The sequence below is a fragment of the Mesoplodon densirostris genome, chromosome 9, assembly GCF_025265405.1.
Source record: "Mesoplodon densirostris isolate mMesDen1 chromosome 9, mMesDen1 primary haplotype, whole genome shotgun sequence".
Classification (NCBI taxonomy): domain Eukaryota; kingdom Metazoa; phylum Chordata; class Mammalia; order Artiodactyla; family Ziphiidae; genus Mesoplodon; species Mesoplodon densirostris.
Window position 1 is genome coordinate 67,760,245 of NC_082669.1, and position 24,847 is coordinate 67,785,091.

Sequence of the window (24,847 nt, forward strand, 5' to 3'; positions counted from 1 at the left end):
GTTTCTGATAGTCTCTTGTTCTTTCCTCATGTTGTTGATTCCTCCTTTTATTTTAGTTTAAACATCTTGAGCATTTAAAAAGTATATTTGGTCATTCTGATACTTTTAAAGGATTTAATTTTGTTATTTGTCGTTTCTGCTGAGTCTCATACATGGTGGCTTCTTTCCTCATGGATTTTTAAATTTTGAGTTTAGTGCTTATTATTTTGGTAACCCTAATCTATGAAAATCCTGAAAGGCCTATGGAAGGTCTACTCCTTTAGAGAGCAGTTGCTTCTGTTGGGCACCCAAGGGCTCTATTAATTTGATAACTTTAATTTCTCATCTTGAAGTTTACCAAACCATGTGGTAGTGTTTTGTTTTCTCAGATTGCCTATTCCACCACATTACTGTAATAAAATCAGTGTACAGTGTTGTTGGAAGTGAATAAAGTAGTCTAAAGAAAGTAGCAAGGAAAAAATTCCAACAATAAAGGGCAGAGGAAGATTAGCCAGTAGTGACTGAGAAGAAATGATCAGAGAAGTAAGCGGAAAACTAAGATAGTCATTTTTTTGTATGCAAGAAAGGAGAGAGATTCAAGGAGAGGGTAGTCTATTTATTGGTTCTTCTGTGTTCTCAGTAATTATATTGCTCTTTACTTTTTATCAGTGCTTTTCTCTCCACCATCTATCTCCTCCCCACAAGGAAAACAAACAAACAAACCAGTAATAATCACCCTGCAAGCATAGTTATTTATGTACTTGTATTTGGATATTCTGCTAGATTATAAGTGCTGAGGGCAATGACCTACAGTTATTCATAATGACCTTTCACATAATAAACATTTGAATTTCCTCATTCTTACATGTATACTTTCTAAAAGACATGCTTAAAAACCCATTCCTAACTTTTCTTGACTTCTGAAACCAGTTGTGAATACAGATTCTCTTTGTTGGCTAGGGAGATCTTGTGCGAAAACTGAAAGAAGATAAAGCACCCCAGGTCGATGTAGACAAAGCAGTAGCTGAGCTCAAAGCCCGGAAGAGGGTTCTGGAAGCAAAGGTGAGTCTCAGGATCCTCAAAAAGGAATATAAGTAGGTATAGGATTGTTTATCTTTATTTAGTCTCTTTGGGCAGGAGAGATCTAGAAAAGTTTCTGAACAAGTAACATTTGCCTTATCTCTGTTTATCCAGTATGCCTTCTCCTCCTCCTCTACTTGGCAGACTCCTTCCTCATCCTTTCAACGTGTAATTCAAAATTTCCCTACAAAGCCTTCCTCAACCCTCACCTACCCCTTCTTCTCCCAGACTCAAATCCTAGACTGGTTATGTTCCATGAATTTCCCTGGAAGAAATTGTGTTCTTTATGAATTCTCCTATACCTGCAAATAATGGTTATGCTGTTTTAAATTATTTTCTTTTAAGGAAAAGTTCTAGTCACCTGATACCTGCTCCCAAACTTTTCAAATTATAAACGTCCCATCAACAAACTGAAATCGTTTGGAGCTTTTTCTTTTTTTGGCTGCACTGCATGGCTTGTGGGATCTTAGTTCCCCAACCAGGGATTGAACCCGGCCCCGGCAGTGAAAGCACCGAGTCCTAACCACTGGACCATCAGGGAATTTCCTGTTTGGAGTTTTGAGTCGCTATTTTGCTACAGTGATCCCCTAAAAATTCAGATATTGCTTATCAGTATCTGCATCTAAGTAAGCTTAGTCTTGTAATCTTGGAAATGATCGTATACTTTCCTAAATAATTAAGTAAACGTATCTTTTCTGTAACTCAAAGGGGAAAAAACCCTAAGGTTTCTTTTGTTTTAAGGGTATCAAAATCTTGTCTGATAAATTTTATAGTAAATTCTGCTGAGGAATAAAGTAAATTCACATGTATAAATTGAAATTCCCACTCACTTGTTCAATCACATTATTTTCTCTTTAAAAATCCCTTACAGGAGCTAGCGTTACAGCCCAAAGATGATGTTGTAGACAGAGCAAAAATGGAAGATACCCTGAAGAGGAGGTTTTTCTACGATCAAGCTTTTGCTATTTATGGAGGTAGGGGATTAATGAGAGAAAGAAAAATTGTGTTGTTAGTGACTTTAATATTGTTCTTAAAACCACAGCTTGCTTGATATCTAATAGTTTCAGGTCACACAAAGCAGAGGATGGATAGCTTGCTTTCATTTGTTTAGAGTCATTCATTTGGCATGATATCAGTTCTTATTTCCCTCAACCCTATTTATTTTTGGAGATAGCGTTTTTCCATTAAGACTTAGGGTATTTGGAGAGCCCCAGATATTAAGCGTTTGTTGTGTCCATGTACATATCAGACCCTTAAAATGCCAGTGAAGATCTGAGAGCAGTAGAGGGCCATTCTAGCACTGGCTGACTGTACTGTGCCGCTCCCCACAAGGGCAGTGGTAAGCCATAGTTTCTAGATTATTCATTATGGCAACTGCCAGGAGAAAACGTTCTTCATGGCTATGCAGATAAATCTCTACATCTTTCTGAACACTATATGAATTTATGTAGACAGCTATAATTCACTGATACTTTTCATAGTTAACAGAGATTACTGCAACAATATTAGACTTTCAGTACTGTGCCACTGAAACCTGATTTGAGTTTTAGTCTGAGCAGATCTCTAAATGTTTAACTTCTTGAGGTTTAAATAGTGGCTCAAATACCCAAGAATAAATTAGAGAATTGGGTGCTAAAATTTGAGATCATTGTTATTCGGCTGATGCAGCAAATTCTTTTCTAATTTCTATGGCAGAAAACTATAATCTGCTTTTTCATTTTGTTTCTTACATATGGAGGAACTTCTTTTTAGTTTTTTGCTAATCCTACTTGAAATTTCAAATATGGAAATACTGCAGTTAATGGAGTAAGACCATTTTAGTTTTACTTCTGTCAGCTACCTGGAAATAAGGCTCTTCAGTATTGAGGGATTTGAAGTGTTGACTTGGATACATTCTTAGGGAGTATGTGAAGTCTTAACAAGGATCAGTTCCTCACCTCTGCTTGCTTTGATTCGTTCAGAGTGACAAGGTAGAGGACCCGTTTTCCTGTCATATTTTACAGGTGTTAGTGGTCTCTATGATTTTGGGCCAGTTGGATGTGCTTTGAAAAATAATATTATTCAGACATGGAGGCAGCACTTTATCCAAGAGGAACAGATTCTGGAGATTGACTGCACCATGCTCACCCCTGAGCCAGTTTTAAAGTAAGGTCTCTACTTTGAGGGTTGACATTCTTTAATATGCATACTTCAGTAACGTTTTGATTCAAAAACTACCCATGTTCATTGTGAAAATCTGGAAAATAAAGAAAAACAAAGAAAATATATACTCATTGCCCACAGGTAGCCATGTTAAAAATGTTGTATTTATCCTTTCTGTCTTTTTAAGTTCATATGCGTTTAGTAGCACAGTGCTTTTTTTCACATAATATAGGTGAACCTTATGTCATTAAGTATTCTTCTAAAGTATTTTTAATGACAGAATAGTATTCTCTTTTATGGATGTGCCATAATTTACTTAACTAGTGCATGCGTGTAGGCATTTAAGTTGTTTCTTATGTTTGATTACATTGAACATCCCAATAGATGAATTTTTATGTATATCCTGATTATTTCCTTAGGATAAATTCATAGACGCTCTGGGCAAAGGTGTGTATGTATTTTAAATCAAATGCTACTATTTGTATTGATGTTTCAATGCAGAAATTTAGATTATTCCTACCAACATTGTTGAAAGCAGGTCAGGATTTCTCAAATACGAAACTGAAAGAAGAATTCTTACATTTTGTATCTCATCACTTCATTCATTTAATGTTGCCTGTTAAAGAGCTGATTTTCGCTATTTGTATAGTTTAGGCTCTCTCCTAGTAATTTCAGCCAATTAAAACAAGTTGAATTCTTGATGATGGATCAGGACAGCCTATTCTTTAGCTACTTGCCCCACTAATAGCTGTACAGAGATAATGCCAGTGTCCAACCAGGTTTCAGTGGCAGAAAACTCTTTCCTTAAGGTTCAGTGTCTGTACTGAGTTATCACAAAGTCTTGGCTAGTCAAATTCCCCATGGTTTTGGCCTTTGCTTAGATCAGTAATAATAATGGGATAGGCATGGATTTATTGATTCTGCAAAGTAGCACAGACTTTATGACAATTTGTGGAACAGTGTAATCTAGTTAGTATTTTTTTTCCTAAGGGGAGGAAGAAGTTGGGGAGAGGGTGGGAATAGATTTGAGGAAGAGTTTTCTTTGGTATATAATTTATCTACCGTGGGATATATCATAATAGATATGGGAGCTTCCATCTTTCAGATATACAGATGTAAACTTTGGATAAATATATAGAAGGGAGATTGTCTTATAAGGTAAAGTTTTTGGGTTAATTTGTATGAAAATGACTAATTGGCTTGGCATTTATTAACTTAGGACTTCTGGCCATGTAGACAAATTTGCTGACTTCATGGTGAAAGATGTAAAAAATGGAGAGTGTTTTCGTGCTGACCATCTATTGAAAGGTATGGTTCTTCGTCTCAGATAAATAACCTTTCAAGTAGGACTGATCAAAACAAAGGGTTTGGATTAAACTTTTCTCTCAAGTTTTTAGATTTTTTCTTGGGACATAACATATAAAGAGTAAAGTGCACAGATCTTAAGTATACAGAACAAGTCCCTTATTGAAAAAAAAAGTTATATACAGATAATTAGAAGTTCTAAGTCATGGAAAGAATCAAGACAATATCATGACTGTCCCTGCAAAATCAACCATGGGATTCATATAAATTAAGAACATTATCCTTAGGTTCGTTTTTTTTACCTGCCCAACATTGAAACTCAAAAGTACATTGTCCTGGGGCTTCCCGGGTGGCGCAGTGGTTGAGGATCTGCCTGCCAATGCAGGGGACACGGGTTTGAGCCCTGGTCTGGGAAGATCCCACATGCTGCGGAGCAACTAGGCCCGTGAGCCACAACTACTGAGCCTGCACGTCTGGAGCTTGTGCTCCACAAGAGAGGCCACGACAGTGAGAGGCCTGCACACCGCGATGAAGAGTGGCCCCCGCTCGCCGCAACTGGAGAAAGCCCACGTGCAGAAACAAAGACCCAACACAGCCAAAAATAAATTAAAAAAAAAAAAGTACATTGTCCTTTTTCCCATTGATTGAAATTGACATGTACTAACACTGTTGTTCTTATATAGCTCATTTACAGAAATTGATGTCTGATAAGAAGTGTTCTGCTGAGAAGAAATCAGAGATGGAAAGTGTCTTGGCCCAGGTGAGTACTTGAGAGATCGCAATAACCCAGGTAGGTGCTGTCTGTCTTCCAGCATTTGATAACTGTTGAATTCCATATTGTGCTGACCTGGTCACAGTAGTAAAAAAGGAGAGTTTACCTTCTGTCCCTCATATCATCTCTTTTTGCATTTTTATTTTCTTCTCTGTCAGCCTTTTGTGGCCAACCTTTATTTCTGTCAAACTAGCAAGTCAATGTAAATAGGCATGAAATTAGTTCTCTCTCCTTGGAAACCAGTTTTCTGGATTTAATAGCAAAAACCAGGACAGCGTCTAATGATGGATAGCGTTCAGTGTGGAGATTTAGGGCAGATATCTATATGAGCACTGTCTCATCAGCCACTTGATCTGCTTCTGGTTGCACTGTCCCTGACTACATGCTATTCTTTTTAGAACCTGATGGAGCAGGCCCCCGCTTTTCCTGTAGACCTTTAGTTTTATAATTTGTATTGAAGTTGACAAGTTTTAGGAAAGGCATTGAGATCATCTATTCTGACTTTTACCAAGTGCAGAAATACCTTCTATATCAGAAGTAGTTCTTATCCTTTTTAGGTCACATACTACATTAAAAATATGATGAAAACTGCACACCTTTGCCTCAGGAAGTTGAACATGCCTGTATGTGAATGTTGCTGATTTCTCACCTCATCCATCATTTTAAGCAAAGTACATTTCTCCAGCACCATGTTTGATCATGAGGTCCACCAGGGCTCACCTCTTAAACTTTTTTTACTTCCTTGGATAAAAGAAAACAACAACCAGTGCTGTGTTTATATATTTTTTCTTTACATTGGTATATAAATGAGGCTGAATGTAGGACTCTAACTCTGCTTTTCTCTCATGAAAATTACTGGATACTTCTCCACTGTTGCCCTAATTTTTTTAAACATGCTGATTTTCCTCTGTGGTATCTAGCTTTCCAACATTAGCTGAGAAAATTTCTCCTTCCTTATTTAAATTGAAAAACCTCTTAATCTGGCTATTGACTCATCTGCCAATTTATTTTGAACCTTGTGAAGTATATTTTATCCCTTGCTTGAAGCTCATTGCTTTAGTGTTGTTACTGATGGTTTAGAAAATCATTTCTTGTTCTTTGATACTATTATGACCACACCCTCATTTCTCATTTCCTTCCTTTTCCAAAGGCATGACCTTTATAAGAAAGAAGAAATGAAAAGCACCTCAAATTACTCTTAAATTATTCTGTTTCCCATTCAGAATTTTAGACTTATTAAAGTTTTGTGTGCATGTGTCTTTGAGTGTCTTTGATCTTAAGTTTTGTTCATTTCCAAATAAATTGTCAGAAACAGGAAGTAATTAGTTGTTTTGTTAACTCATAATTTATAGTTTGAGCACTTTCTGTTTCATCTCAGATACCTGTTCCAGGAGAACAGTTTGGGTTTTGATTTGCCATATTGTATCATTTGTTGACCCTTGAACAACGTGGGTTTGAACTGTGCAGGTCCACTTACACTCTGCTATTTTTCAGTAGCAAATACTACAGTACTACACGGTTTGTGGTTGGTTGAATCTGCAGATGCAGGGGAACTGCAGTTACAGAGGGCCAGCTATAAGTTTTATGTGTTGTTCAAGGGTCAATTGTATATAGCTGTCAATTTAATCTTTAGTGAAATGTTAGGAACCCATGGAAACAGCCTGATACTCAGAAATGGCCTCAATGGATTCCCTGGCCAGAGGCGCATCTGTTGCTTCAGCACATAATGGCATTTTCTGGACCTGTTAGTGCCTGTGACTCCTTGTTAGCTTTATGAAGCATGATAGTTTATCTAAAAGGCCTTGAGGGGGCTTCCCTGGTGGCGCAGTGGTTAAGAATCCACCTGCCAATGCAGGGGACACGGGTTCGAGCCCTGTTCTGGGACGATCCCATATGCCGCAGAGCAACCACTGAGCCTGCGCTCTAGAGCTTGCGTGCCACAACTACTGAAGCCCATGCGCCTAGAGCCCGTGCTCCTCAACAAGAGAAGCCATCTCAATGAGAAGCCCGCCCATTGTGACGAAGAGTAGCCCCTGCTCGCCGCAACTAGAGAAAGCTGCGCGCAGCAACAAAGACCCAATGCAGTCAAAAATAAATAGTAAACTTAAAAAAAATTTTTTTTTTAAATAAAAGGCATTGACGGACTTCCCTGGTGGTGCAGTGGTTAAGAATCCACCTGCCAATGCAGGGGACATGGGTTCGAGCCCTGGTCCGGTAAGATCCTACGTGCTGCGGAGCAGCTAAGCCCCGTGTGCCACAACTATTGAGCCTGCGCTCTAGAGCCCACGAGCCACAACTACTGAAGCCTGCGCGCCTAGAGCCTATGCTCTGCAACAAGAGAAGCCACGGCAATGAGAAGCCTGCACACCGCAACAAAGAGTAGCTCCCTGCTCGCCGCAACTAGAGAAAGCCTGTGCACAGCAATGAAGGCCCAACGCAACCAAAAATAAATAGATAAATAAAATTTTTTTTTTTAATAAATAAAAGGCATTGATTCACCCTCTGTGGTTAAGAAGTGAGGTAGAATCTGTTCTCCCCATTTTACAGATAAGCAAACTGAGGCTCAGAGAGATTAGGTTGGAGCTTGATCCTGAATCACAAAACCCATAAGTGGTAGAGTTGGGTGATTTACCCTGGTTTTTCTGACCCCACATGCCATCACTCATTAGTTGATTTATCTAATTATTTTATTTCTATTAGAAGTTTTTTTTTTTAAGTTTTAAATATTCTTTACTATTAGATGGTTTGTCATAGTCATTTGAAGGTCTTGAATTGGAGCTCATATATCATTTTAGAGGGTTTGGCATTGATCATCAATGTATAGGATGTGCAGTGCCCTGGAAAATGCAGAAGTGAAGAAGACACAGCTTCTACCTTCAAGGAACTTAATATCTGGTGGGAAAGGAAAGTTACATGCACATTTAATTAATAGACAGGGAAGTGCACCTGGCTCTTAAGTGTACAGAGTAGTAAAATTCAACTGTGAAAACTTATTATGTGATTCAGATTCTTGCCAACCAGTAACTATTATAATTGAACAAGAGGTATTTTACCTTATCTTTCATTGTACCGTTGTATCTTTCAGTGGTATGTGTGTGAATTTTAGGTCGGTCCCAGAAAGAGACTCCATTTCTCTGTTGGTAAAAGAAAGAGTATAAACTGTTTATGGGTTTAATGTAAATGTCTTGAAGGTTAGGTTAATTCTGATGGTTTTATTTTGGGTGAATTTTAATGATGGATGGGGTTTTATATTGTATGCCTTGTTTTTTTATTGTATACCTTGTTTTTTCTGTCTTTTACACTAATCATTTTCTTGATGTATTCTTTAGCTTGAAAACTATGGACAGCAAGAACTGGGGGATCTTTTTGTGAACTATAATGTAAAATCCCCCACTACTGGAAATGATCTTTCCCCTCCAGTGCCTTTTAACTTAATGTTCAAGACCTTCATTGGGCCTGGAGGAAATATGCCTGGGTATGTATCACTTATTGTTTATGTAATGAAGTTATTAAAATTACTTGTAATAAAAGATAAATATCAATATCAGTCATGAAGGAAAAGGTTTGAAAAGTGATTTGTAGAAAGTGTAGACAAATATATTAAGGAGAAATAATGACAGATGTATTCTTAAATTTTATTTCTTCTAATTCTTTCTGAATATAGTTTTTTTTTTTAGTATATATGATGATTTTTGTTTTGGTCACAAAATAAACACAGAAGTCTGTGATCATCACATCTTGTAGTTACAGCTGCATAGGGCAGGAGAGAGGGTTGAAGAATGATTTTGAAAGACATTGAACTTACTGTCGAAGGAGACTTTAGAAACCATTTGTTGTAGATCAGCACTGCCCAGTGGAGCTTTCTGCAGTGGTGGAAATATTCTATAATCTGTGCTATCCAATACGGTAGCCACTAGCCACATGGGGCTGTTGTATACTTGAAATGGGGCTAGTGCTTCTGAGAAACTGAATTTCTAAATTTATTTAATTTTAAGAATTTAAATAGACATGTGACTAGTGACCTACTATGTTGGACAGGATACGTTTAGTTTGTTGATTCAAGCTAAAGTGTGTTTTTCACAGATAGAGTAAAGAAAACCTGAACAGTTTACAGTATGCTTCAGAAGAAGAATCTGTATGTCCAGATTCCTTGTCCATTGTTAACAAACTTAGTCAAAGTATTCCATTTCATAGCTTCAGATGTTTTTTTCATGGTCTCATTTTAGGGTAAGAGGATGCGTTTTGCTAGATGAAGCTAGATAGATCATATTTCCTGGAGTAGAAACTAAATAATAAAAATTAATTGTGACAGAATGTATTATTGGAATTATTTTAATAAGACAGTGGGTTGATTTAGGATATTTTGTGGGAAGAGGCCAAGGGTGAACCTTTCATTTTGGCAATACATACAGAGAGTCATAAAATGGGCCATGCCCTCTGACCTGCCTTCCCACTCCTGTGAATTTATCTAACGAAATAACTCAAAAGGACAGGAAGCTATACTTATCAAGAGTGTATAAATGAAAATTAGAAATAACCTATTTATCCCATAATTTCAGGACGGTTAAATAAATTATAGTAAAGTAAGTTATTTTAGTAGAATACTCTGCAACTGTTAAATATGAGAAAATTTTACGATTTTTTTAGAAAATAGAAAAGTATAAAGTATAATTTAGTACATTCTACTTAATAAATATATATATTAACTGTAACTATACTTATATTTGGATAAAAACCACAAAATGAAAAGAGCTGTTGAAGAGAAGAGTGAGACGAGAGTAAAATTTTAATTTTTCTTTACTTTAAAGTTGTTTTCATAAAACGTTTCTTTTGAAGTAGGCTGTTGGGAGCGCTTTCTTATGTGATGTTTTGCCCAGAATATTGTCTGTGAAATTGAGAAGAAAACAGTGGCTATCAGGGTGTTTTTGAGTGACTGTAACTTTTTAAAATGTGGAGAAATACAGAAGAGGCCTCTGGCTGAAGATATAAAGTACCACAAAGAGTCGATCTTTCTGGACTTCTCTATTTCTTTGTGTCTCTGGGTACAAAGATAAAAATGATATGAAAAACCCTGAAAATTGCCTGCCATGGTGTGATGATTGTGATGAGTGAGCTCTAAGGTTAAATGTCAGCCTATACCGGCTTCTTTTTAGCTCCACGGTTATGCTTTAATATGTAGGTTAACAGCAGAGGTATACTTACTTTATTTTCAAAAGGATCTAAAATTGTCATCTGCCTCCAAAGTAAATGATTAGTCAGGAGAATATCAGAGGTTTTAGAGATATTGTAAGAGAGGTCATGTGTGATTCACTGGAGTGATGAAATTAAATGACATGTCTAACACTGGTATTGCCCTGCCAATCACCTGATACCTTCTCTATTACCTGTTTGAGAATGTTTGCTACTGAGGAAAATTTCTATTTCTAAAACTTTTTTTTTTTTTTTTAGGGCCCATACAGCTTTGTGTGAAGATAGTATATTTAGGACTTTTAGGATTTGTATCTAGAATTTCAGATTTATTGGAAAACATAATTTCCACCTTTATAACAGACTGATTTGTTTAAATTTCCAGATACTTGAGACCAGAAACTGCACAGGGGATTTTCCTGAATTTCAAACGACTTTTGGAATTCAACCAAGGAAAGTTGCCTTTTGCTGCTGCCCAGATTGGAAATTCTTTCAGAAATGAGATCTCCCCTCGATCTGGACTGATCCGAGTCAGGTACTGCCCATGTTATTCTTCTGGTGAAATTAGGAAATGATTTTGGCATTGAAGTGGAAACAAAAGCTTGCTGTTTTAACAGCCTTCTTCCTTCTTACAGGATTATATACTTGTTGTTTGTTTGTTACCTCCAAATGTAATCTCTGGGATGATGGACAGTTTTGAGTGACTGAAGTGGACTTGAAGGGAAAGGAAGGAGGGTGAAGAATAGCTGAAGTTTCACATCTGATCCAAAATGATCTTTTCTCCTTGTTCATCTTACGTTTTGAGGATGGCAGGATCTTGATTTTCTACACCGAGGCATTTTCTGGCAGTGGTGGTATAGATGAGTGTAGGGTGAGGTGGGGAGGGAGTGATGGTTAGGGCTGGAGGGCCCTTCTAGGTGTCCAGGGCAGATGGCATTGCTGGTATTGGGGTGAGGGTGTTTCAGCAGCAGATGGTGTTCCTCCAGATACTTGGGGCACCTTTATGACAGTGTTTAGCTAGCAAGCTTACCGCTATCTATGCTAGTTCAGATGCTGCCTCGTCTCTGTTCTAATAACCTCCTTTTGTCAGTGTATCCAGAATGTGCGGGAAGGCATCCTGGCACTTCTGAGTTACGTTTTTCTTTAGAAACTTATTATGACTTAGCTATTTATGACTTAAGTTTTTTGAGATTTCTATACATTTTCTTACTGATATCATCTCTTAAGGTAATAAATTCGATATAAAAATGGGATATATAGGTAAACTTAACTTTCTGAGACTCCAAAAGTATTTTCCACAGCCCCAGTGGCCCACCCATTTCCTCTCTTCTTTTCTTACTTGCTGTAATTACAGGCGTCAGTCATAGCATAGCCCAGCCTGTGACTCTACATCAAAGCACCTGCCTAATCTTGTTAGTCCCCATGACACCCTCTGAGGAAATGCTCCTATGTTCTCACCAGACTGTATCTTTAGGCCTATAGTCCCTTCAGCTGAATGGTCTAGAAAAGGGAGGCTTCACGAGGAAGGAGCTTGCACAGCCTAGAGAATGGAGTGGGGAGGACCCTCCTGGACCTTGCTGCAGAGAGAAGAGATAATCCTAAACTTTAACTAGGTGTTGTAACAATGAAAAACTTGTCACACTTAAATCTGTTTTATTTCTCAATGTCTGGGTTTCTTCGTATCTTTTCTCCTCTTGCTTCTGGGCTTCCCCTCTGTCCCAGTAGTGTCTGCACTCATGCTTTCAGAATACTGAGGAAGCTGTGTGAGACTGAGCTTGTCTAAAGCCACTGTTTTGGAGACGATTTACATCAAGTAGAGTAGCTGTTGGATGATTATAAAGGACAGTGAAGTAAGGCAAAACCTGGGGCCTGTGGAATAAGAAGTGGTAAATAGGAAACCCAGCTCAGAAGAGAGGAGCAATCCCAGGAGTTAACTGGGGAAAGTCCCTTGGGGCTTCCTGACATTTTATTCCTTGTTCACTTTCAGTTCAAAGTGTTCCATCTGGATTTCGGTTGGTTTTGTCTTGTGCCTCTGCAAGATCCTGGCTAGAAATCCACTCATCCTTCCACGAGTCAGTATCCCCATGGCTTTTGTTTCATGGTAGGGCTAGGACTTGTTTGTTTAGTGTTTCTTCTTGACATAGAGTTATCAGGTGATAAGTCTTTGTATAGCTATGATTCCTTTGGTTTAGGTTGGGAGCATTGGATTGTTCATGTGAAAATTTTTTTTGTGTGTGTGGTACGCGGGCCTATCACTGTTGTGGGCTCTCCCGTTGCGGAGCACAGGCTCCGGACGTGCAGGCCCAGCGGCCATGGCTCACGGGCCCAGCCGCTCCGCGGCATGTGGGATCTTCCCGGACCGGGGCACGAACCTGTGTCCCCTGCATTGGCAGGCGGACTCTCAACCACCGCGCCACCAGGGAAGCCTGAAATTTTTTAAAATTAAATTTTATTTTGATTGGCTGGCTCTGTCTTCTAGTCCTGTGTCTATTTTATGTCTCCAGAGTTCCAGGTAGAGTCTCTGAACTCAAAGACAACAGACAGCTGATACAATCAGTATTAGTGTTGATTTCTATCTCCTGTCTTTGAGCTGGGATTATTTGACAGAACAGATGGAAAGACTTTGGCAGCAGATTATTTGGGGATTCGGGACAAGGTCCTTATTTTGATCTGCCTTCATTTTAGATGTTCTGTTGCTGTCATCCCACTTGGAAGCTGTGTGAGGACAGACATCACACTTCTCTCTCATATTTCTATGTGCACAGAAGATGTTTGATAACTGTTGAAAGATAAGACATAGGTGCTGCTGGACCAAATAAGCGATACCATTAAAAAATAAAATTGAAAAAAATATCAAAGCTCTTTCGCAATGCATTTCATGTATTTTTAGGAACCATTTAAGCAATTTTTCATTACTTCTAGAACATCTGAGATAATCATGAAAGTGCACTAGTAAATTGTGTGTGTGTTTTAAAGAAGAGAGATTTGATTTTGACTCCTAAAATTAACTTAAAACTCTTTTCCACCCAATAGCTACTAAATTGCCATTCAGGGAAATCTCTTTGGAAAACCATTACTATGTGCCTACTTATTTCATCATTATGCAGTTAGCTTGATGTTAGCTTTTTCAATTCATGCCTTATGTCCTCTGCCTTGAATAACACTTTATTTGAGAAGCTGCTACTCTAAAGACACCAGCTGTATGGTGCCATTAGCAGTCATTTACTTGTTCAGAGCAAGAAAAAGGAAGAAATCACACTGTTATAAAAGCTAAAGAATAATTTCAATTCACTTTTAATTTCCCATTCTATGAAAAGCAAATATCAGGAGCTTCATTTAGTGTACATCTATAAAGACTTGCTAATGCTTTAAGGAAAATCATTTTATTTGGAAGCCATTATTCAGTATCTCATTTTTTGTGTGTGTCTGATGTTTGCTCAGGTTTTCCTAACTTTAAAAAACTGTATCAATCTGTTCTCTAAAAACTATTTTCCATATCTTTCTGTATCATTGTAGAATGAAGTTGAAAATAATGGCTTTTATTTATTGTTTTTTATAGTGAAGTGTGCAACTTTTATCCCTTATATTTTGGCTTTCAGAGAATTCACAATGGCAGAAATTGAGCACTTTGTAGATCCCACTGAGAAAGACCATCCCAAGTTCCAGAATGTGGCAGACCTCCACCTGTATTTGTATTCAGCGAAAGCCCAGGTCAGCGGACAGTCTGCTCGGAAAATGCGCCTAGGAGATGCTGTTGAACAGGTGAGATTCCATAGGTAACTTAATTTAGATTATACCTATTCCAGGTTTTCGGCACTTAGCAAATTCTGTGTACTGGATGACAAAATATTTTATTTTGGCAGGCATTTTATTTTGATACAGTATGTGTTTTTATACAGTATTTATTACACACTATTATTATAGTGGGAGGAAATTACCTGAACACGCCACCGTGTGGACTATTGGGGCTAACGTGAAAAATATGTTTTAGCAGAGCGCTTGGAAAAAAGTTCTTGGTTTGAACTATGCCCCATCGATCTGACTTTTAACAGTGTATACTACTTTTGGGGAGACATTTTGACTCACAGAAAGCAAGCCCTCTGGATTTTAAACTCTTCTGCGTTACCCATAGCAATTGGGGTAAGGCCTTGCATGTAATAGAATTTCTCTAATTATTTGCTTGGAGAAATAAGTGAGTGAAAACATTCCAACAGTAGCTGCTGCCTAATAGTGGGATGAATTGCCCTGGGAACAATGAGCTTCCTGTCTGAAAATATTCAAGTAGAGGCTGAGTGATAACTTGCCAGTTGTTTTGCAGAAAAGAGCCCTGCAGGGACTAGGAGATGGGGCTAGACGATTTCTGAGATCCTTCTGTACTAAAAATATAAGATTACATATACTATATGGGATTCACAAATTTCAGTGGACAAGAGTACATTAAAATCCCCTCAACATGTCTTATGACTTTTGCTAATTCAGAAGGAATATATTTACAATTCCTTAGGATCATTATTATGAATGTCATTTTTAGCACTGTAGATTTAGAAGGTATGAGGTATTAGACTGAATTTTTACTGACCCAGTGAGTATGGTAGAAAGATTTTGAATGACGCTGTTATTATCTGCTTGTTATCCTGACAGTTAAAGCTTTTGAAAATAGCCAAGATCACATTTTGGGTATTTAAGATTGTTCTGAAAGCTGGATAAATTAGCTTACCTTGTGTTTCAAAAATTTTTCAGTAGATGATGAATAACTCAATGGAAAATGGTACCTTGGCCTTCAAAAGCATTAACGTTTGTGTTTTTGTTCGTTCCTCTATGCTTGCTTGCATGCTGCTTGCCTATTTATCTACTTATTTGTTTATTCATTTATTTTTAGGGCGTGATTAACAACTCAGTATTAGGCTATTTCATTGGCCGCATCTACCTCTACCTCGTGAAGGTTGGTGTATCTCCAGATAAGCTCCGCTTCCGACAGCACATGGAGAATGAGATGGCCCATTATGCCTGTGACTGTTGGGATGCCGAATCCAAAACATCCTATGTAAGTAGAATGCAATGGTTTTCACCATGTGATTTTCACATTGTTAACCTAGAAGCATGGATATCAAAGCTGCCTTTTGTGTGCTTCATGTCAGAGTGGAACAAAAAGAAAAAAGATTTCTTCCTGAGCTAAATAGAAAAAGTAGTTGCCCCCCTGCACTCTCATAAGTGGGGAGCTGCTCTTGTGTCCCAGAAGCCCTTTGTAGACTTGGATGGCTTTTACAGAGAGAGTAAGAGAAGGCCACTGATGGGGCAGTGCTGGTGTGCCCTTTCCTGGTGTGGGCACTGTGATTGGTAATGTCCCTGAGTGCAGCTAAGATGGGGTGGCCTTCTTCCTGACAAGGACCCCAGCAAACGTTGGAAGTGGTGGTGAGGCTGAGTAAAGAAGGTCATAGTGCTCTTAGTTTAGGTAGTTACTTGGTGGATTTGGGGGATAGACTAGTAGATTCTGACCTCTTGTTTAGGAACTACCTTTTCTCAAATCCTGTATATTTAATAATAATTCAGAGAAGACCTCCAGGTTACCTCTTCACTGTTGCTTCCCACCCCCAACCCTCAAACATGAACATTAGTGCTGAAGCTTAGGATTGAAAGGCATTTGGATATAGGAGATGCTTCCTGCATTGGTGGCAGTGGGAACAGGGTGGCATCCAAAACAAGGGGGCCAAGAGCCTTCTGGCGTCTCCCTCATTTGGTGCTAGGGAGGCTTCTCACCCATATGGAGACTTTAGCCCAGGAGTCCGTGGTTCCCACATGTCCTTGGTTGCACGTTTTACTTTTTAAAGTGACTTTCTTTTAACAGATACATTTTTTTAATTAAAAATAAAAGTCATCAAAAAATGATGACCCTTTTTTGTAAAACAGAAAGCAAAAAATAATTCTTAAGTGTGTTATGTAGAAAGTGAAACTTCCTATTGTATGCTCCCCAGAAGTGTTTCATGTCTCTTTTCTAGATCAGGCATGAACAAATGTTTTCTTTAGTAAATATAGTAAATATTTTAGGCTTTGTGGATCTCTGTTGCCTCTCTTCTTGGTTGGAGGGGGGGGGTTTGTTTTTTGTTTTCGTTTAACAATGCTTTAAAAATCTAAAAACCATTCTTAGCCTATGAGCCTTGGTTTGTCAACCCCTATTCAAGATAATTTTATATGCTTTACAAACATATACACATGTGTACATGTATAATGATATGCATATACCTGTAGTGGCTGTTACTGATATTGTTTTTAATATATTCTCTTTCTTTGTGGAATTAGGAAAGGATCTGTTAGGTTTTTCTTGTTACTTTACTTTCTTCACAAGCTTACTTGACATATGCTAAGATGATAGTGGTAATTATTTTTGGATTGTAGGTGATCATTAACTTCAAAATGTATTACATTTTCTGGAATTTCTTTTCATTTTCAAATTAAGCCAATAAACTATATTCTGTTTTGTATGAGAATATTTCAAGTTAAACTGGACACAAATTCTTTTTTTTTAATAGATTTAATTAATTAATTAATTTGTTTGTTTGTTTGTTTGTTTATTGGCTGCGTTGGGTCTTCGTTGCTGTGCGCAGGCTTTTCTCTGGTTGTGGCGAGCAGGGGCTACTCTTCATTGCAGTGCACGGGCTTCTCATTGTGATGGCTTCTCTTGTTGCAGAGCATGGGCTCTACGCACGCAGGCTTCAGTAGTTTTGGCATGTGGGCTCAGTAGTTGTGGCTAATGGGCTCTGGAGTTCAGGATCAGTAGTTGTGGCACACAGGCTTAGTTGCTCCGCGGCGTGTGGGATCTTCCCGGACCACGGCTCAAACCCGTGTCCCCTGTGTTGGCAGGCAGATTCTTAACCACTGCGCCACCAGGGAAGTCCTGGACACAAATTCTTGCTATCTCAATTTAGATTCTGAATCTGGCCTGGATTACATTTCATTTGTTTGTTCATTTAATATTTGGAACTGTTAAGAGCTGTATACCGTTCTAAGTGTATTATTATCTTGTGTAATCCTCACAGTAATTCTGTGCATTGGTCCTATTTCTGAGGAAACTGAAGTGCTGAGAGGTTAGGTAATTTGCCCGAGCCTCACAGCTAGTGAGCGGTGGAGCTGGGATGTGAACCAGGGCTATCTGACTCCAGGCCCTGCTCTTAACCATTGTGCTACACTGCTTTCATAAACCCTACTGCACTCCTGCTCATCCTTTCCTGAGTGTCACTGTGAGCTGTGGCCAAACCCTCAAGGGTGAGAGATCAGAAAATGTGAGCCTAATAAGTCCTGAGGATGTAATGTACAGCATAGGAACTATAATTAATAGTATTGTATTATATATTTGAAATTTGCTTAGAGAGTAGGTCTTAAAAGTTCTCATCACAAGAAAAGAAAATTGTAACTGTGTGGTGACGGATGTTACCTAGACTTATCGTGGTGATCATTTTGCAGTGTATACAAATATCGAATCATTATGCTGTACACCTGAAACTAATATAATCTTATATGTTAATTATACCTAAATCTAAAAGAATTAAGAAAAAAATTAAAAAACAGAAATGTGGGCCTAGCTTTGAGATTAGGCTACAATGTTTTGTGTAAGGTCATTGGAAGACTGGACTAAAACAAAACCAGAAGCTCCAAAGTAACAGACTTTTAAGGAGAGGGGAGAACTCCTTTAAAGCCTTTAATATTTTCTTTTTGTGTGCTTCATATTTTATTCTTTTAATAAAAAAGTTACTGATACAGCTAATGTTCCACCCTTTTCCTCTCTCTGCTCAGAGGTAACCACGATCCCAGAGTTGTTGTCTACCATTCTTAGGAGTGTTTTTGTAGTGTCACCTTTCAGTACATAAATATGTTCATTGACATCTTTAGTAAATGATAATGAGCAAGTTTATATGTTTAAGGGCATAGATATACTAGTTGACATCTTTAGTGACTGTGAAATGATCAAGTTACATGTTTTTAAGCTTTTTTCTTTAATTCCTATTTTTTTGTTGTTGTTAAGTGTTGGGGTTTCTGAGCTTACGAGTTTTATATTTGCCTCTTTATTTGAAGTACCCCATGTGGTAGCATGTGCTTGGAAAGCTTAGTAGTTGTGATGGTTGAATTTTCCCAAACTCTTTTGATTAAAGGCAAAAGTAACTATTCATGAGAAGGACTAACTAGATATCTACTTAACTAAGCTTTTTACCTCTTTTGTTCTTATTCAAATAACAGGTTCTTAAGAATTTTTGAAAACACTTTGCTTTTGAAAAGTAACTTAGGCATTAACAAGAAATGGAACCTGCCACCCCTGTGGTAGTAATGCTGTTATTAAGTTTTATTCTGTGACCGAAACAGTACCTGTTCTTTACTGAGTTTTCTTTTGTTGGGTAGGAAACTGAATTGAGCACAAATGCCTACATTTGTGGCCGGCTGAGCTGTGTGTTTAGTACAGCTATCTGATGCCAAGTTTTGAGAGCAGTAGACACTTCATACAGAGGGAATACCGTCTTCCCTTGGTGTCTGCTGAGGCTTGGTTCCACAATCCCCACGGATACCAAAATCCTGTATGCTCAAGTCTCTTATATAAAATGACTTAGTATCTGCATAGACCCTATGCACATCCTCCCGTATACTTTATTTATTTTTTTTTTTTTTGCGGTATGCGGGCCTCTCACTGTTGTGGCCTCCCCCGTTGCGGAGCACAGGCTCCGGACGCGCAGGCTCCGGACGCACAGGCTCAGCGGCCATGGCTCACGGGCCCAGCCGCTCCGCGGCATATGGGATCCTCCCAGACCGGGGCACGAACCCGTATCCCCTGCATCGGCAGGCGGACTCTCAACCACTTGCGCCACCAGGGAGGCCCCCTCCCGTATACTTTAAATCATCTTTAGGTTACTTATAATACCGAACACAATGTAAGTGCTACACCAATAGTTGCCAGATTTGCAGCAAATTTAAGTTTTGCTTTTTGGAACTTTCTGGAATTTTTTTTTTCTGAATATGTTTCATTCACAGTTGGTTGAATTCGTAGATGCGGAACCCACAGATACATAGGGCTGGCTGTATTATTGGGTGTTAACACTTAAATACACCCTTCAGAATCTACTTAACAGTTTTTTCAAAACTTTTTAGAGGGAGAAAGTCAATAAAACAATGAAATAGCAACATAGAAAAAGTTCCTTTTTCCTCTTTGAGCATCTGTCCTCTGTCCATTCTGTTTACCCTGCAAGGCTGATGGGATGCGTTAGCACTCTATTCATTTCCTCCTTCTTGTGATGCATCGTAATCTATTCTTTTTCTTTTTCTTTCCTTTTTTTTTTTAAATTAAAAAAAATTTTTTTTGGCCACGCAGCGCAGCTTGAGGGATCTCAGTTCCCCAACCAGGGATTGAACCCGGGCCCCGGCAGTGAAAGCCCAGAATCCTAACCACTAGGCCACCAGAGAACCACCTTTCTGTACTTTTTTTTTTTAATTATTATTAATTAATTAATTTTTGGCTGTGTTGGGTCTTTGTTTCTGGGCGAGGGCTTTCTCTAGTTGCGGCGAGCGGGCGCCACTCTTCATCGCGGCGCATGGGCCTCTCACTATCTCGGCCTCTCTTGTTGTGAAGCACAGGCTCCAGACGCGCGGGCTCAGTAGTTGTGGCTCACGGGCCCAGTTGCTCCGCAGCATGTGGGATCTTCCCAGACCAGGGCTCGAACCTGTGTCCCCTGCATTGGCAGGCAGACTCTCAACCACTGCGCCACCAGGGAAGCCCCTCTTTCCTTTTTAATGGTTCAGAAAAATACATACACACTATATTATTTTCTTTGTAATTTCTCATAAGACTCTTCCGGCGAAGAGTTATGAACCTGAGTGACGTAGGTGCGGGGCATGCTGTGATATAACTAACTCCCAATGGATTTCCCCGCACACGTGTTATCCTTTGTAACTTTGTCACCTATGTAAAGACTTACCATCACCACAGCATCATAATAGCATGTTCTTATTTCTGCTGCTCTTTTATTGTAATGTCATGATTTCTGTCGTAATATCTCCTCTTCTCATGTCGCTAATCCCCTTGGTGAATCCTTGCCTTCCCACCTGCTGCTGTTGACCTTATTTTTTGTCACCTGTGTTGGTCTGTGAACCCTAAAGGGATTTTCAGGTGGCTAATGGGGTCACTGACCCATGAACTGTTGTTATCTGTGGTAAAGACTGGTGAAGTACTTCCTCCTCTTAACTGTCTTCCATGCTTTTAAAAGATCATGAAAGTTTTTCTTCCTGTTTTCCTTCTCCACAAACTTTTTTTTTGAGGTGAGCACCAGGTTTAGATTTGTGGGTGCATATGTTCTCTGTGGACTCACAAAAGGGATCTTGGTTGACCCCTCAACGCTTCGTGTGTGTGGCGCTAGGAAGTCTCCGGGAATGTGCTGTTGTGTGCGCTCTGTGGAATTCAGGAGGTCGAATTCTGGCCAGGGATGTGATTTACTTGCCTAGTGTGGGGCTCTTCTGAAATAGCCATGCCCTTCTCTTTGGCAGTTCTTAAAAGTGCACAGAGAATAATGACTTTGCAGGTTTTACTTCTTTGATTTGAGCCAGAGTTTTAACAACATAAATGTATGAGTGTGAGGGGGGAAGAACCATTACAGTGGTCCCTTGGTATCTGTCGGGGATTGTTATCCAGGAACCCCCCCGCAAGGTTGCCAAAATCCATGGATGCTAAAGCCCCTTATGTAACACAGCGTTGCACTAGCGGTTTCTGCCAGATTCATTTTGAATCCTGGTCACAAATTTGAAACAGATCTGCCAGTTTTGTCTTGGTTCACATTTTATTTCCATAACTAAATCCTAGAAAATATTAGTTTACCCCACATTCACAATATGGCAAAATAATTCTGTCCAGAAAATAAAAAGACTACTTTGGGTACATGTGTGATTTATATTTTGTAAGGGTGTTACTACCCGATGTATAAAACTGTTCCCATTTCAAACATTTATAAAAGTTGAGTGGAGATTCTATAATTGAATTATTCTTGAGTATGTGAAAGAGTTACCTATAATCCGCATGCATTTGTGAACGAACCGTGTGTGACTTACAAATGTTTTTCTCTATTATGTCTTCTTAGGGCTGGATTGAGATTGTCGGATGTGCTGACCGTTCCTGTTATGACCTTTCTTGTCATGCGAGAGCCACCAAAGTCCCACTCGTAGCTGAGAAGCCTCTGAAAGAGCCCATATCCTTTCTGGTCACTTCAACAGCTCAGGACTACAGTGTAAACATCTTGGAAATGGATAAGTCCAAGTCTATACCTTGTTCTATGGATAAACTGAGATGTTTGAGCACTATTTAAACCTATTCCTTTACCCATCTCATTGTTCCTTTCCTATTCTCTTTACTTGTAATCTGACATGTGCCCACTCACTGTCTGGTCCTTGAAAGAAAAATGCTCTGTATGTCTTTCAGGATGTTGACCAATTTTTCTCAGCCATTTCCCACATCTTCATCTACATACATGCTCTTTAATTAAAGGGTGCCTGGTGAATACTTTCTCTGTTAAAAGATGAGTGCCTTTTATGGTAGATGAAATAATTTAGTTCACTTGATCTGTAGATCATCAAAGGAGAAATTTTCTTATTTTACCAGCCAGTGAGATTGTGAGCTGATCTAAGGGCTAGGCCAGTAACAGGAAATAGATCCTGTCGTGTTGAGACATTTGAGAAATGAATGAATTGTTTTCAGAGGTTATTATGCTATGTATTGGGTTATACTGCTGATTAGATAATATCCCTTTATCTCACTGTAACTTTGAAAAAGTCTTTCTTGATGATGTTTGCTTATTTTGACTGAGGTTTATCTGAATGATTTTGTGGGTGGTTGTTTCATCTTGCACTGGAAATCAACATATAGAGGATCTCGGACACCAGTAGGGAACTGATAGTTGTTGTAAGTCGATGATGGCTTGTCCTCAAGATCATTTCCCGAAATACTAAGGCAGTTCTGTAGTTTTGTATTCCTTGACTACTTCATACGAAACAGTCAATGTTGTTCAGTTTGAACCTAATAAGGGAGCAATTGGCAAGGCGTATAAGAAGGATGCAAAGCTGGTGATGGACTACCTTGCCATTTGTGATGAGTGTTACATTACAGAAATGGAGGAACTACTGAATGAAAAAGGGTAAGATTTAAGATGTGTACTTTTTACATGGGCTCCAGTCAGCTATGTCTTCTCTGCCAGGTTTTGAAAGTTAGGGAGAGATGAGTTTCTTTAGAAATGTTTTGCAGGTAAGTACTATCTCTTGGCTACATTTAAAGGACTGTGTTTGTCGAGATTTTGGCATTATGGCCTGGAAATAGACTTGATATGGACTATAAAGATTTTTTTTCCCCCTCAATAACTTTCTTAGAGGAGGAGACTTATCCAAGGTAATTAGAAACTACATCTATCTCTTAAGTCAGTGCTCTTTTTTTGAACTTTGGAGTCGTCTGTGTAATTGTTGTAAGTATAAATGTAAAAATGATAGAGAAGAATCTTTAAAGGAAATCAACAAAATCCAGCACTAAACAATGTAAAATTTACTGTCTGGCAAACAATAAAAAATTTCTAGACATATGAGAAAGCATGAAAATATGACTCATAAAGAGGAGAAAAATCAGTCAAAAGAAACACCCAGAAATGACAAACGTGATGAAAGTAATACAGAAGGATGTTAAAACAGTTATTATAGGGGCTTCCCTGGTGGCACAGTGGTTGAGAATCCGCCTGCCAGTGCAAGGGAGATGGGTTTGACCCCTGGTCCGGGAAGATCCCACATGCCGCGGAGCAAGTAAGCCTGTGAGCCACAGCTGTTGAGCCCTCGTGCCACAACTACTAAAGCCTGTGTGCCTAGAACCTGTGCTCCACAGCAAGAGAAGCCACTACAATGAGAATGTGCACCGCAGCGAACAGTAACCCCCACTCGCCGCAACTAGAGAAAGCCCACCCATAGCAACGAAGACCCAACACAGCCAAAAATAAATAAATAAATTAAAAAAACAAGTTACTATAAATATGCTTCCTGTGCTCAAGGATGTTAAGAGAAAACATGAACATATGAGGAGAGAAATGGGAATGTATATGTAAAAAAGAACCAAATAGAACATCTAGAGGCAGTGTCTCAAGCGCAGTTGTGTGTACCTACCCACAATACAATAGAATGAAATCTTTTTAAGTGCTTACAGACAAAAGCCATATACCCAGCAAAAATATCTTTCAAAAATGAAGAGAAAATATTTTCAGACAAAAAACTCAAGAGGATACATTGCCAGCCAGACCTACACTGCAAGAAATGTTAAAGGAAGTCCTTCAGGCAGAAGTGTGGAAATTTAGATCTACCCAAAGAAATTAAGAGCTCTGGAAATGATAAATATGTGGGTGAATATGAGTAACATTTTCTTTAATTTCTTTAAAATGACATCTCTTAATTTCTTTAAAAGATAATGGGTTGTTTAAAGCAAAAACAATAACAATGTACTGTGAAATTTATAATGTGTAGAAGTAAAATGTATGACATCAGTAGCCCAAAGGATGGGAGCAAAGACTTGGGAATACGTAAGAATATGTATACCGTTTTGAGATGTGTACATTACGTGTGGAGGTACACCATGGTAAGTTTAGGAAAGGACATACCGTAAACTCCAGAGCAATTGCCTGGATAAAACACACAGAAACCAAAGGGATATAACTAATAACCCAATGAGAGGGCTAAAATAGAATAATAAAAAATGCTCCAGAAAAAGACAGGAGAAGAGGAAAAATGAACCACGAACAGATGAGACCAGTAGAAAATAACTCAGGAAATGGTAGATTTCAACTCAACAATATTGATAGTTATATTAAATATAATGATGTAAACACTCAAATTAATAGCTTTTAACTGTCAAACTGGTTAAAAAATTCGAGACCCAGTTAAATGCTGTTTCCAGGAAACTGTAACTGTAATATACGGGCATACCTCGGACATATTGTGGGTTCGGTTCCAGACCACTGCAATAAAGTGAATGTTGCAATAAAGTGAGTCACACACATTTTTTTTGGTTTCCCAGTGCATGTAAAATTTATGTTTACACTGTAACCTACTCTATCAAGTGTGCAATAGCCGTTATATTTTAAAAATAGGGAATTCCCTGGTGGTCCCGTGGTTAGGGCTCCATGCTTCCACTGCCGGGAGCATGGGCTTGATCCCTGGTCAGGGAACTAAGATCCCACATGCCATGCAGCGTGGCCAAAAGAATAAAAAATAAAAACCAATGTACATACCTTAATTAAAAAATACTTCATTGCTGAAAAATGCTGACGACCATCTGAGCCTTCAGCAAGTTGAAATCTTTAGTGACATCAAAGACCACTGATCATAGATCACCGT

General features: G+C 38.7%; 1 protein-coding gene across 1 annotated transcript in view; it reads left to right on the forward strand.

The window, feature by feature from the left end:
• GARS1 (glycyl-tRNA synthetase 1) overlaps positions 1 to 24,847 on the forward strand; it is a 40,724-nt gene that overhangs the window by 6,088 nt on the left and 9,789 nt on the right. The window contains exons 2-12 of the mRNA XM_060108308.1: positions 940 to 1,041; positions 1,931 to 2,033; positions 3,063 to 3,204; positions 4,421 to 4,509; positions 5,190 to 5,266; positions 8,608 to 8,753; positions 10,851 to 11,000; positions 14,065 to 14,227; positions 15,345 to 15,509; positions 21,571 to 21,678; positions 22,475 to 22,620. Of these exons, the coding sequence (XP_059964291.1) occupies positions 940 to 1,041; positions 1,931 to 2,033; positions 3,063 to 3,204; positions 4,421 to 4,509; positions 5,190 to 5,266; positions 8,608 to 8,753; positions 10,851 to 11,000; positions 14,065 to 14,227; positions 15,345 to 15,509; positions 21,571 to 21,678; positions 22,475 to 22,620 (1,391 nt within the window). The remainder of the gene's footprint in view (positions 1 to 939; positions 1,042 to 1,930; positions 2,034 to 3,062; positions 3,205 to 4,420; positions 4,510 to 5,189; positions 5,267 to 8,607; positions 8,754 to 10,850; positions 11,001 to 14,064; positions 14,228 to 15,344; positions 15,510 to 21,570; positions 21,679 to 22,474; positions 22,621 to 24,847) is intronic.